Source organism: Euprymna scolopes, chromosome 5, assembly GCF_053919585.1.
Source record: "Euprymna scolopes isolate OS-2025 chromosome 5, ASM5391958v1, whole genome shotgun sequence".
NCBI lineage: Eukaryota > Metazoa > Mollusca > Cephalopoda > Sepiida > Sepiolidae > Euprymna > Euprymna scolopes.
In genome coordinates, this window is record NC_136486.1 from 133,681,120 (window position 1) to 133,696,451 (window position 15,332).

The 15,332-nt window shown below is 36.4% G+C and overlaps 1 protein-coding gene across 1 annotated transcript in view; it reads right to left on the bottom strand.

The window, feature by feature from the left end:
• Positions 1-287: 287 nt before the first annotated feature.
• LOC145276982 (phosphopantothenoylcysteine decarboxylase-like) overlaps positions 288-15,332 on the bottom strand; it is a 48,464-nt gene continuing 33,419 nt past the window's right edge. Inside the window, exon 5 of the mRNA XM_080128547.1 lies at positions 288-923. Coding sequence (XP_079984673.1) covers positions 808-923 — 116 coding nt within the window. The 3' untranslated portion in view covers positions 288-807. The remainder of the gene's footprint in view (positions 924-15,332) is intronic.

A 15,332-nucleotide genomic window follows, 5' to 3' on the forward strand; every position in this document is an offset into this window, starting at 1 on the left:
GTGTAATTTTTTCAATAATTATAAATTGTTTTCTTAACTTAACCAATTGTAATTCTGTATCAATATTAATAAATAATGGCGCTAACTTTTTTTTTCAATGAATGTCAGTAGTATAATTAATGAATTTAATTAACTTTTATGCATTTTTAAATGAAGGAAGGGGTTCTGCTACTCAAAAAAAAAAAAAAAAAGAAAAAAGTTGCTCAGTATACCGGAATAATGTTAAATAAAGAAATAAATAATGCCCAATTTGTCCTTCCATACATATTTGAATTTTGCCGCCAGAGTTTTTTTTTTTTTTTTTTTTTTTTTATACAATAAACAAGTCTCGTTCCTACCAGTGTCACATTTTTGGATAATTATTACTTTTTTTAGCAAAAGTTAAGTACATTTATTGTATTAATTCACTATCTTAAGACTTTAACTTAATACTTAATTTGGAAATAATTCCAGAAAACTTATATATTTCTTGCCAGAAAAATGTAAACACGATCTTTGTCATAATGAATTCTTACTTGAAATGTAGGGTTTTTCAAATTTAAGATAAATTTATTCCATGTATTTTTTATTTCACACACTTTTTTTCTTGGAGAAATTAACTTTAAACTATTATCTTTCAAACACAATAAAAAAGTAATTGAAAATTTAAAAAAATCATTATGATTAGCCGGCATTCAAAACCATGCCCCTTCTAACCAAACAGCCATTAAATTGTCCGTACCTAAAAGATATCATGACCGAATGATTTTTTAGTGATTGGGGGAGGTGGTATCTAAATTCAATTAAAAACAAAACAATCAACGATTATTAATGAAAAACTGACTCAGGCGAGGTAGCTACTTTGGGAGAATTCTCTTCCAAGAATTGTAAAGATGACAGTATTTTATCAACAATCGTTTTAACAGGAGCCATACCACCCATACCTGAAAAAGAAAAAAAGAGGAAAAAAATGCTCAATTTATCTAAAGATGGAATATGAAAAAAAGAATTAAACGTACAATTTTGGTCTAAAAACTTGAAACTTGACATATAGAAAATTGTCTCTGTAATAATAAATACAAATTCTGCATAAATTAAAATATCATATGACTGGACAACGCTGAGCGACATACTAGTCACCCAATAAAAATTAGATTTTTTGGGTGATTACATGTGAACACTGAAAAACTTAATGGAAAGAAGAAAAAAAATCATTTTAGAATCCAAAGTGACAGATCAATTTCACACATTAACAATATAAAGTGATCTATTTCTGACCTATTCTCGCATTTAAAGGCAGTTTACTAATTTTTTTTTTATGGGAGATAATATATATGTGGTTTTATTGATCTTGGCAGTTGAACTTGAGGTTAGTGTTAAAATAAAAATAGGTTAATTGTCCTACAAAGCCAAAATGATCTGAAATTATTTTATGTTGAAACTTATCTCCTATTCTACATGGTGTTTTTTTTTTTTTTTCTTCTTCTTCTTTCGATAAAATTTTCAGGATGTTCATATCTAATCGCCTAAAAAAAGGTAGAATCTCATTGGGGGGATGGGGTAAATCTACAAAGATACTGATACTTTAGTGGTCTGCGATTTTCTACATTATTCAGGCTGCAGGATAAAAAATCTGATCACATTTGGCACAATTGCACTCCAACTTGGTGATGCTTCATTTTGACAAAGTATCCCTTCCTAGAAATACACTCCATTCCCTGCATCTGTGCAGCCATTCATGATGAAGCAGCTTCTTGCACTGTTCATATTTCTGAAAGTTCTCAAGATTTACTTGTTTTAAAGCATATCAATGTTATGTCGGTTATTAAGTCACAATGTTGTAAAAGAATTCATGGAATCCGGCCACTATTTTATTCGGATCTGAAAGCAGAATGAGGGTTGATAGATTTCTCGGCAGAATTACTCAAGGAACAAGGAAGTTTACAAATTTTTTTTTTAATCTGTAAAAGCAAATCAAAAACAATACGAGTTATTCCCCCTATTAAACTAAATACTGAATTGCTTCCCTTACGATTGAAATTTATATGAAAATATTTCGAATTGAATAGAGATTGCCTTTGTTGTGGGACTAACGTGTGTCGATGTTAATCCCGCAAATTCAAAATAATAAATAATAATGGTGATAAGAATCGAGTATAAAATGGAGTTGAAAGAATCAAGCAAAGATGACTGAGACAAATGGATAAATTAAATACAAAATTTATTTTTTTAAAAGATTGTTGTAAGAGTATCTTGTGTAGGAGACGGTGAGACTCGTCGTGGGCAACGAAGCGTTTCACTGAAGAACCACAGCAACACACAGCAAACCAACAAACAATCACAGCCACGGCAACTTACAAAGCTCAGCTGACTGCACGAATAGACACGGAACCCAACGGTCACTGTACTGATCGCCACGAACGTCAGAACCCGACTGACTCGCACCTCCAATGGACCGATTTTTATTACTCAAGATGGCCTAGCTAATTTGCATCCCCGCGAGATCTCGCGCGATCCTGCGAGATTCCGTCTCTAATAAAAGCAGGCAGGCGCCATCTTGAAACTCTTTCTTCCGCTGCCCCGACCACAGGATCAGCCACCACCCCACACGCCAGGCACACACGGACCCTCTTGCGCCGAGGGCTACGGTTAGTCTCACACTCCCCCCTGGTCTCCAGATCACATACGTGACACGGCGGACGTGGCCGTTTGATTCGAGCACTCCTGCGGAGGGGTATTGCCGGGACTTCCTCATCGGAGCTCTCAGAAGTGGCATCGGAAGCATCAGCATTAGAGCTCGCAGTTGAGTCATCAGGTCCATGGGGCACAGGTTGGATCCATCGCTCATCGTCGGATGACTCGCTCCTTCCACTGCTCGCAGTTGAGTCACCAGGTTCGTGGGGCACGGGTTGGATCCATCGCTCATCGTCGGATGACTCGCTACTTCCACTGCTTGCCGATTGGTCAGCGCTTAGAGCGGGCCGGACATCCCTTACGTGGCGCGGAGTACCATCGACTAGTATGGCCTGTTCACTGATGACGCCGGTGACCCGCCCCCTCCAAAAGCTGCTGGTGCACCGGCCGCCGGGTGGCTTCACCCAGACGGTGTCTCCCACTTGGTACGTCCCCTGGAGTTCTCGTTGGTCGGGTAGACACACTTCAACGTCCTTGACGCGCACGTGGTAGTGATGAATCGCATCAGCAGGCGCACTGCCGCCAGTCACGGTGTCCTTAGGCGTTGTGTTGTATCTGTAAACCGCCTCCGCGATCGTACACTTCTTCCTGGCCGCGATCCTCTTCACGGTTCGGTGGCATCGCTCCGCTATGCCATTGCCGCTCGGCACATACGCGCATCGGTGTCGAAGGCGGATCCCCCAGTTGTCCATAAAATGCCTAAATTCCCTGCTGCAGAACGCCGTGTCGTTATCTGTGAGGATCTCCTCAGGCGGCCCCCTTTCGTAGAATATGGATTCCAATTCGTGGATGACACTGGTGGAATCCTGCCTTGCCAATTGGCGCCAAATCGCGAACCTCGTTGGCCCGCAGTCTATCAGCGTGAGGAAGTGTTGGCTGCCGTAGTGGGTTATATCCATACCCAACCGACTCCAAGTCGCGTCCATTCCCAGCTGTCCTTTCCGCCATCTGGCTGGGGCGGGGTCGATGGACTGGCACGTTTGGCACTCCCTGACCACTGCTCTTACTGCGCTTTTTGGTATTGATGGTCTCGCCAACTTCACAAAGTAGTAGGTCCGTTGCACTCCGGGGTGCCCACTGTCGTGATGTATCTTCCTGATTTCGTCCTCCTCGACGGAGGCAGCACACAGAGGCAATGGCTTAGCTTCTTTCTTCATAGCCTCATACCATCTCCGTGGTACCCGAGTGAGCTTGTCGGCGAGGTTGTAGTCCGAGGCGACGAGCACTACGTCTACGGACAGGTTGTACTCCGTCACCAGTTTTTTCACAGTCTCGAGCCTCCGTCTTATCAGCATTTCGCTGGCTGCCTTGGTGCGTGACCTGGCCTTGCTCGTTCGAAGACTGAAGTGGAGAAGGGTTCCGTGCCAACGGCGGTCGAGCACGGGTCAGTCGGTCCTAAGACGCGGGCGAAAGTCTTGCCGAAATAGCTTGTAAGAGTATCTTGTGTAGGAGACGGTGAGACTCGTCGTGGGCAACGAAGCGTTTCACTGAAGAACCACAGCAACACACAGCAAACCAACAAACAATCACAGCCACGGCAACTTACAAAGCTCAGCTGACTGCACGAATAGACACGGAACCCAACGGTCACTGTACTGATCGCCACGAACGTCAGAACCCGACTGACTCGCACCTCCAATGGACCGATTTTTATTACTCAAGATGGCCTAGCTAATTTGCATCCCCGCGAGATCTCGCGCGATCCTGCGAGATTCCGTCTCTAATAAAAGCAGGCAGGCGCCATCTTGAAACTCTTTCTTCCGCTGCCCCGACCACAGGATCAGCCACCACCCCACACGCCAGGCACACACGGACCCTCTTGCGCCGAGGGCTACGGTTAGTCTCACAATTGTAAATGAATGAAAAGAGAAGATAAGAGAGTTTCTTCTTAATTGACAGTCCCTTCCTGCGACTGAGGTGATTGAATGAAAAGATATAGAAAAATGAAAGTTCTTGGTTAGAAATAACCAGTCCTTTTACGAAGAATTAAACAATATAAAAAGTCCACCGCAAACTTAGCGGAGAGATAGAAAAGAGTAAAAATAAAAAGTCCATTAGGGTAGCAAGCCCGTATCCATGTGGAGGAATTAATTGACGGGCGCGCGTGTGTTTAACGTCCAAACACAGACGGGTCAATGTTGATGTTTACGCCATGGTGTCCAAAGGTCGACTGCCTGTTTAAGCGCAAAAATGCCCTTTTTATACCTCTCTGACCGGCTCCACAGAACATTAGCTTCTGCTGATATTTTGGCGTTTTGGAAATTCGTAAAAGAAATTCTATTCTAAATTTTCTCATCGGCTGGTTGTGTCACATGATGGTGCTTCCAACTACGTCCGCCAAAAATATGTTCTTTTTAGCAAAGTGTGTGAGCCTATTTGAATGTGAGCCATTGCTGAGAGAATATGTTTTTTCTCAAAATGTGAGGGGGGATGAATATAGTGTGTGTGTGTGTGTGCATGTGTGCGTGTGTGTGTGTGTGTGTGTGTGTGTGCGTGTGTGTGTGTGTGTGTGTGTGTGTGTGTACGTACAAATACTCCCCCCCCCAGATTGAAAAAAAAAAGATATAAAACATTCTTTTTCTTTTTAATGTGTTGAAGCTTCTTGTAGGCAAGGAAGGGTGTAAGAAAATGGCCAGCATGGCAAAACATAAGCTACGATGTGAGCGCACCGCGACACCATGAAGAACTAAAATAATTGTCAGTGTTATTTTATTTTTTTTTTTTTTTGACTGTTAGAAGAGGACACAGCATCACCACTCCCCCCCCCCCGCCAAAAAAAATCTTCCCTATTCTTAACTATTCTTCAATAAAATAAATGTCATAGTTTTAAATTACCCTTTACTCCTCTAGCATTCATTACCTCTTCCAACGATCCCTAGTGGTAATAAAATGACGGTACTTGTTAAGATACAATGAACAGATCGATTTTTTAAGTATGGGGTTTTAAGCTAAAACATTATTACGTACTTAATTGTTATGCCAAAAATAGTGACATATCCAAAAATTACGAAAAATCATTGAGTAGACAGCTGTTTATAATCTAAGATAATCTTGGAATTTTTTTTGTACCAATAATGGTGCATCCCCCCCCCCTTTTTTACATTTATTATTTTTTATCTGGCTCTTATATATGATTTTCTGTATTTCGTATCCTTTATGATTTTTAGTTTCATATATGTTGGATTTGTACAAAACTCCCTTTAATTTGAGAAAAGGGAAATGCTAGCTCCGTGATGACGTCACGAGCCCAGCGCATATTTCTTCCTCTTTTGAAATTCGGCGGCGTGGAGATTGGACATTTTGGTTCATTGCCCGGTGCTGAAGATGGAATTTTGATGAGCATCCTTCAAAGAAGAAAACCTCGGCAAGAATACCCGGATATGTGATGAGACATACTCATGAAAACTATATACGTGACTACGGTTTTGCATGTATTTTAGGAGTGAAATTATTTTAAAGAAAATACCTTATTTTATGAGACAAGGAATTTGGGAATCTCCTACAAAGAAGAAAACCCGGTAAAGAAAAAAATCCAGACAAGCGACGCGGTCTTGCTTCTGAAATCCATCTGTATGTCTACGGTTTGCATGCAAACATGGAGGGAGAGAGAATTCTAAAAGGACTTTAAACAAAAAAAAAAGAAAAAGGCACGTGCCTGACTGGCTTTCAATTTGTGAGTACGCTCCTAAAATTTGTTTCATATGCAAGTGTGATTAGGAGATACTATTTTTGAATCTTATTATTGTATTCGTTCATGGATGCGACATCTTTATAAGAACCAGTGTCATGTTTTTTCATAATAAGTTACTTTGGCGTTTCATAAGTTTGATGCCTGCAAAGGGAAAAATTTGCAATTAATTTCATTGTGAATAAAATCTCTTCTTCGTTTCAAAGCAAGACCTTTATATTTTATTCTTTACCCCCCCCCCCTCTCTTTGGTTTCATGCTGTTTTTTTTTTTTTCATGTTAGTTACTTTAGCAGCGAGTTTATCTGGAAGCAAGATAAAATTCCGACATTTTGCAAATTTTTCTTCCTATATTTAAAAGTAGTTTGGGAAATTTCTGCTTTTATTTGGGGGACATTTTGCAAATTGCTTTCTGACATTTTGCAGATTTCTCCCCTTTATGTAGAAGTGGTTGGAAAATTACTGCTTTTATTTAAATGCATTTTGCAAATTTATTATCCCCTTCTTCGGAACGCTTTGAAAGTAAAGTATATTCCCTTTTCATCAAGATACGTTAATTCTCTTTCGGTAAATGCATTTTGCAAACTTTGTCTCTATATTAAATATATTTAGCCATTTTTTGTCCCTTATTTGGGACACCTTGAAAATTAAGTGTACCTTTTTCTAATCAAGATACGCTTTAATTCTTTTCTTTCAAGTTAGGATTAAATTTAACCTCTTGACATTTCTGTTACCTCCGCTACCTTACCCTATCGACTTGTCACTTAGATTCGTTCAACTACTGTGAATTTCTTCCGTTATTTAGAAGCATTTTGTAAGTTTACTGCTTTTATTTGAAGGCATTTTACAAACTCGTGTTCCCTTATTTCAGAATACTTTTCAAATTAAGTGGTCAGTTGTTTCAAAAAATTTAGCAAACTAAGTTACTATACGCCTTGTATGATACGAAGCGTGTGCCCTCCCCTTTCTATCTCGAGACCCGTTTTATTCTCATTCTGTCAATACGTTACTTAGCTAGGGTTATATACACTCCTATCACTGGCCCACTTGTTGACTCTTTCTGTAATCTCCCCACACCCACGGCCCGTATAGATATTTCAGCTACTAAATTCCCTTCCCTCTTAAGATGTAACTTGGTGTGTATCTTAACGCTATCCTTAAAACATTCAACGACAGCTATGTCCTGAATTTAGAAAACGTGTAATGTAATTTAGCGTTTTCGACATTCGCTTAACAAAAATTCCCGAATTTAACAATGTTATATTTAGTTTATTCCTGAATTTAGCATTTTTATGAACGTCTAATGTCTTTATTTATATCTGTCTTAATATATTTTATGTACGCCTAGCACACAATCTATATATATAAAAATGTAAATTTGGTTCGTTACAAGTGAATAAAACCATATTTCTACGTTACCAATTTATTTGAAATTTTCAGACAACCCATTTTTAGAGTCGAGGGATGTTTTTATGTTATAAAAATAAATTTTCCTCGCAAATTATTAAAATATTAAATAAAATAAATATATTTTCGTAACCGTTAGTGCGAAACTGTTCTGTTGATAAAACTGAACTTCCGGTTCGATTCATTTCACAACCATGAATTGACGAGAGGAAGTAGATTTCATTTTCTGTTTACTTGATAAGTAAAAAAAAACAAAAAAAACATAATTCATTTGTTTATCTTCCAAATTTTTTAATTTAAACATTTTTTTCTTTATTATATAAGGCAAAAAAAAAAAGTTTGTCGCTTGCTTTTTGAGTTTTCTTTTGTTTTTTTTTGTTTTTCGATATAAGATTGGTTGGTAGTGCTAATGCAAAGAGTGGTCCGCGCTATTTTTTAAATCGTATTTCCAGGTTTAATTAAAGTTTTATTATATGTTTTTTATTTAATTGTAAGGTTAAAATACAGATTATGTACAAAACACCCTCCCCTCCCCTCCCTATGTTAAGAATGGCTTTTTAAATAATAACGTTATTATTTCAACACGGATCACTCTCTGCATGAGTACTGTACTTTCACCTAACAATTTAATAAACAAAACATGGTACTTATACCGAGACAGTACCATGATAATATAATAATAGAATAATAACGCTATTTAGAAAGCCATTCTTAACATGGGGAGGACGTTTTGTTACTATTCTATACTTTCACCTAACAATTTAATAAACAAAAGATGGTACTTATGCAAAGAAGGTACCATGCTAAAATAACGCTATTAAGAAAGCCATTCTTAGCATGGGAAAGGGAGAGTGTTCTGTAACTATTTTATATTTTCACCTAACAATTTAATAAACAAAAGGGTTATCCTGACGCTGTGCACTTCTTTATTTACATTGGAAGTGACGTCACACAAATCTTATAATACGGATGGCTACAATTGTAAAAATAATTTGTTTTATTTTTCTCTCCCATTTGTTATATTGGTATTTGAGCTCAAAATGAAAATAAAATAAATTTTCCGCTCAAAATAAGAAATGGGGGGGGGGTTTAAATTCTCCGCTGTGTTAGTAATTAAAAACTAAAACAAATTCTCAAAATGAAAAGAAATGTTAGATTCTCCGCTCAAATACCAATATAACAAATGGGAGAGAAAAAAAATTAAATTCGCTAAAACAAATTATTTTTTACTTGTAAACTGGTTTATTAATTGTAGAAAACAAAAACAAACGGGAGAAAAAAGGATATCAAAATGAAAGAAAAATAAAACAAATTATTTTTACAATTGTAGCCATCCGTATTATAAGATTTCTGTGACGTCACTTCCAATGTAAATAAAGAAATGCACAGCGTCAGGATAACCAACAAAAGATAGTACTTATGCAGAGAAGGTATCGTGCTGAAATAATACCGTTATTTAGAAAGCTATTCTTAACATGGGGAGGGAGTTTTGCATCTATTCTCTACTTTCACCTAACAATTTAATAAACAAAAATAGATAGTACGTATGCATAGAAAATACCGTGCTGAAATACTGTTATTTAGAAAGACATTCTCAACATGGGGATGGTATTTTGTAACTATTCTGTCCTTTCACCTAACAATTTAAAAACAAAACATGGTACTTATGCAGAGAAGCTACCCCGCTGAAATAATGACGTTATTATTTAGAAAGCCATTCTTAACATGGGGATAGGGGTCTTTTGTAACTATTCTGGACTTTCACCTAACAATTTAATAAACAAAAGTTAAACTTAAGCAGACAAGGAACAGTACTGAATCACTAACATTATTTAGAAAGCCATTCTTAACATGGGGAGGGAGGATGTTTTCTAACTATTCTGTACTTTCGGTGCTAATGCAGAGAGTGATCTGTCTATTTTTTAAATCGCATTTCCACGTTTTATTAAAGTTTTATGATATGTTTTTTATTCAATTGTAAGGTTAAAGTACAGAATAGGTACAAACCCCCTCCCCATGTTAAGAATGGCTTTTTAAATAATAACGTTATTATTTCAGCACGGATCACTCTCTGCATGAATACCGATTAATGTTTTGTTCTTTGCTTTTTTTACCGTATTTTTTTGTTTTGTTTTTTTCAAGAAAACCTTTAACAAAAATTGAAAGTACACGTTTTTTCTTTTTTTTTTTACAGAAATTGTTTTTACATAAGAAAATATGAATGCTTTTTCTTTATTAAAGAAATTGGGTACTCGTGCACTTATTGATCCGTGCTGAAATAATAACGTTATTATTTAAAAAGCCATTCTTAACATTGGGAGAAGAGGGTGTTTTGTAACTATTCTGGACTTTCACCTAACAATTTAATAAACAAAAGTTAAACTTAAGCAGACAAGGAACAGTACTGAATCATTAACATTATTTAGAAAGCCATTCTTAACATGGGGAGGGAGGATGTTTTCTAACTATTCTGTACTTTCGGTGCTAATGCAGAGAGTGATCCGCGCTATTTTTTAAATCGTATTTCCACGTTTAATTAAAGTTTTATGATATGTTTTTTATTCAATTGTAAGGTTAAAGTACAGAATAGGTACAAACCCCCTCCCCTTCCCATGTTAAGAATGGCTTTTTAAATAATAACGTTATTATTTCAGCACGGATCACTCTCTGCATGAATACTGATTAATGTTTTGTACTTTGCTTTTTTTACCGTATTTTTTTGTTTGTTTTTTTTCAAGAAAACCTTTTTTAACAAAGATTGAAAGTGCACGTTTTTTCTTTTTTTTTACAGAAATTGTTTTTATATAAGAAAATATGAATGCTTTTAAAGAAATTGGGTACTCGTGCACTTATTGATCCGTGTTGAAATAATAACGTTATTATTTAAAAAGCCATTCTTAACATTGGGAGAAGAGGGTGTTTTGTACCTATTCTGTACTTTAACCTTACAATTGAATGAAAAAAGCGGTAAATTTTTAGATTAGGTCCACCTCCACAATTTTCTTTTAAATGACGACTTTTGTAGGTTTTCGACTATGCTGAATACGGAAATCGCATTTAAATTTTGCAGAAATAAGTAGTTATTGAGATATTAAAAATTTGTATAATGCATTGTAATCTCTGGCAGCCGTCTTTTTTACACGCTTGCGCGCGTCATAAACAAATCTCTGCACGTAACAAAGATGGCCGCCAAATAATACAATGCATAAAACAACTATCTATATCTCGATAACTACTTATGTCTGCAAAATTTCAATGCGATTTCTGTATTCAGCATAGTCGGAAACCTTTAAAAGTCGTCATTTAAAAGAAAGTTGTGGAGGTGGACCTAATCTAAAAAAAAATACCAAAAAAAACATAAACCTTTAATTAAGCTTGGAAATACGATTTTAAAAAATAGCGCCGATCAGTAAGTGCATTAGCACCCATTAATCAACTCACGTAACATTATTGCCAAATAAGGTCCGGCTACAATGTTGTTCACATTGTTTTTTTGTTTTTTTTTTTCAAGTTAAATTCAACTTTCACAATATCTTTTTATTTTTTTATAATTTCACAATATCTTTTTTTAATAATAAATTGTTAGTTAAAAAAGCACAGAATAGTTACAAAACACCATCCCCTCTCTATGGTAAGAATGGCTGAAAAAAATATTAGGTACTCATGTAGAGAGTGATCCGTGCTGAAATAATAATGTTATTATTTTAAAAGCCATTCTTAACATGGGGAGGGGAGGGTGTTTTGTATCTATTCTGTACTTTAACCTTACAATTGAATAAAAAAACATATCATAAAACTTTAATTAAACTTGGAAATTTGAAAAATACAAACGTGATGGACACTGTTGATGATGTTAAGTTTGAAAAAATGATTTAAAACTAAAAAACTAAACAAAATACTATCAGAAACCCACTGAATATGTCAGCCTATGTCACAATAACATATAATCAGTAGGTGTCTGACATTGTTTTGTATAGTTTTTAACTGATTTTCCTAAACTTAACGTATTCAACAGAGTCTGCGACCATTCGTCTTTTTCAAATACATAGATAAGCACTGCGTTTTTGAGCCGATTAAACATTTTACATTAAATAAAAACACTAAAAAGTTATCCAGTTAGATAGAAACGTAATTTACCTTACCTTTGCTTTCATTTATTCGTTTTTGAACAACTTTTTCGAATCTGTGTATAGTAACACCCCCCCCTTACCCAAATATTAATTAAAAACTCACATTTTTGAATACAATAAAAAAGAAAACTATTTAGCGTTTCAATGGTTTAGCAACTTTCTGCTTAATCCACTGAATGTTGGTCGAGCCCAAGCCATGATTGATGGTAACTCCCGAGGATCCGGATCCAATTCTGCAAGAGTACCATATTTTTTTTCATTTTCGCCTTTTTTTTTTTTTACTTTTTGGAGTGGATTGCTGTACTAAGAATATAAGAAACATGCATTTTCTCTTTTTATTAGAATTTTCCATTACACGAAATTAAGCCACAGCAACGCGTGGCAGGGTACAGCTAGTTATTTATATAGTTTTCTTAATAAAAAGATTAAGCAATACGTATGCACTTTCCATTTTCTACCTTTAGAATTGAAGTTGTGACTTTCGTAACCCTCTTTCGAAATATAATTTCCATTTTACTTGCTTTAGTTGAATTTCCACGGGTATTGCGATTTACGTTGGGAGAAACTATAACATTTTCTGTCTCTAGTCAACAAATAAGAAATCCTACTAGACTGAGGTAATTTTATTTCTCGTCCTAATCCAGCGTGTTCAATATTTTTTGGAAGCTGAATTTTCCCCACTTTCAGAAACGACTTTTTATCTTATTATACCCTCGTGGGGAGCCTAGTAAATAGAGACGCTGTGTCCGAAGCCTGTGTTATTTGTACTACGTATTTCCCTCAATATATTAGGGAAAAAAAAAGGAATAATATATACCCCATTATTTTGATTTAATGAACACGTGCGTTCTCTCACATGTGTTAAATGTTTCTGGGTTGTGAATTCACCTGACGACATTATTAGAAATATTGTATTATACGTTGAAGATATTTATTATAATTTTCTATAGCGAGTTTATACCCATTTGCTTTGCGGACTGTTATTCTAAGAGTCTATGAAAAGACAAGTTCCATTTTCTTTGCTTAACGTGTATTTGCATTTGGTTATTTGGATTCTTTCGAAGATACACATGTGACATAGTGGCATGTACCCTCCCCCGACATAGTTGTATATTTAAACTCTCTTCCCACTTTTTTCCTAGATTACATTTCAGTGAGGATATTGCTATAAAAATGTTAAACGTTCATTTTCTAGTCTATTAACTTCCATATAGAAGTTTGAATTTTAAATTCACTTAATTATAATTTTAAGTCATAGTGACCCTTTTAATTTGTAACTGGAGATTGTATCCCTTGATATTTTCACGGCTCAATATGCTGTATTGGTCATGTTTTGTTTGTGCTATGAGGAAGGAATTTTATGCGGATACCTTTGTAACCTTTGTGTGTGCATTTTTTTGTGATTAATTTCGGAACACCTATTTTTTGTATTTGTTTGGATTTATTCCATATTTTTTAGAAAAGGACAAATGCTGCACGATGTTGGTCACTCGTTCTTCTGGATTCCTTGTAAGGAAATGAAAGTTTTATTTAGGGAAGATGGATTTATTGCGGTTGCAGAAGGAATTACCTAAGCCTTATTTTATAACAAGCCGATGTTGATGAATGGTTAGCATCGGTAGATAATATAACAGAATTGTTGGGTGATTGTTCCTTACGTGAGGACGTGGACTGTTTGCTAGTAGAAGCGGATGCTGTTAATGTTGTAGTGTTCTCGTCCCAGGTTCGATTCATTCTTTCATTGGTGTAGAGTGTGATTCTTTGTGCAACCCTGTGATATTCGAAACCCCTAGGGAGATGCTTGGCGAGTTACCGACTACTAAGCCCTAATGTCCAGACTCTGAAGACTGTTTGCTGAGTGCTGGCAAGTTTGGCTTGAAAAATGTGGTATCACGGTCTGAAAGCAGTGTTGCAGGTGCCACTTCAGAGGATCTGCATAGTCAGGCACTGAAGTTTGATTTTTCTGGCGGGCAGTTTGCCTGTAATATTTTAAAGAAAAATGTATTGGGAGTGAGATTCCCAAGTAAAATTAATGATACCATTCGTGTCCACGACTTGTTAAGTGTGGGCATGAATATTGTGAAATTTATGGAGGGATTTCCATGGGATGTTGGAATTGTTTTGCCCTCTAACCATGTGAGTTCGAAAACTTGCATGTGTGGTTATCTTCTACAACCTTGTCAGAATGCTGAGGAACTTAATCATGACGGTGGGATATTACTCCGGTTATGTAACTCTGACAATGGTCAGTGGTTAAAAGACAGGAGTCAATCCTATGAGAAAGTGCAAGTTTTGTGCACTTCATTTAGCACTGGGAGAGAAATTCTGCATCAAGGGTATAGGGCAGAAAGCACTATATCCTCCTGTCAACTTGAAAAAACCAAGAGGAGAATGGTTTTTGAAGAGTTACGTGCACTCAAGTTGGATTGGGGTGTCCAGATTCAGCTACCTAGGTGTTTCCCACACCTATACTCAACTTTGCTTGTTAGGCTATATGTATATAGCTATGCAAACGTTTAAAACTGTAATTGCCTTGCATAATTTGTGTAGGATGGGGGATTCAGTTTTATTTCATTCCACAAAGTTGAAGAACTTATCAAAGCATAGGGTTGATTGGATTCGTCCCTCTTGTAGCACCAGTGTTGATCTCACTGGGCTCTTGTGGTTACGAGGGAGCTGAGATATTTTGGTGTTCGCCAGAGATAATATAAGGATGAGGAGGTTGGATGGTAAGTGAACTTCTCAAGCCTTTATACTCTTTTATATGTATGTAGTTAATTATCTGGCGAAATATTCTCAGTTCAAACTTGTGTTGTGACCTGGCATCGTAGCATTAGTTTAAATTTGTGAATCTGGTTGGGTACTCCTCTGTTCAAACCTGAAACATGAAGGTTTTCATGTGAAAATTTATAAAAAAAGACTATTTGAATTTTTCTGCTTTTTTGTTCTGATATGTGTTTCCTGGAGTTCTTCTGACCATACATTGTGGTATATGTATATATAAAGAAAAAATCTTTTGTATTGTAAATTTTACAGGTGTCATCCAACTGTAAGTTGACTGCCATTTCCTGTTGGGGGAGAATGTTGGAATATTTTTGTACCAATAATGGTGCACTCCTCCCCCCGTTTACATTTATTATTTTTTATCTGGTTCTTATATATGATTTTCTGTATTTCGTATCCTTTATGATTTTTAGTTTCGTATATGTTGGATTTGTATGAAACTCCTTTTAATTTGAGAAAAGGGAAATGCTAGCTCTGTGATGACGTCACGAGCCCAGCGCATATTTCTTCCTCTTTTGAAATTCGGCGGCGTGGAGATTGGACATTTTGGTTCATTGCCCGGTGCTGAAAATGGAATTTTGACAAGCATCCTTCAAAGAAGAAAATCCCGGCAAGAATACCCGGATATATGACGAGACATACTTATGAAAAC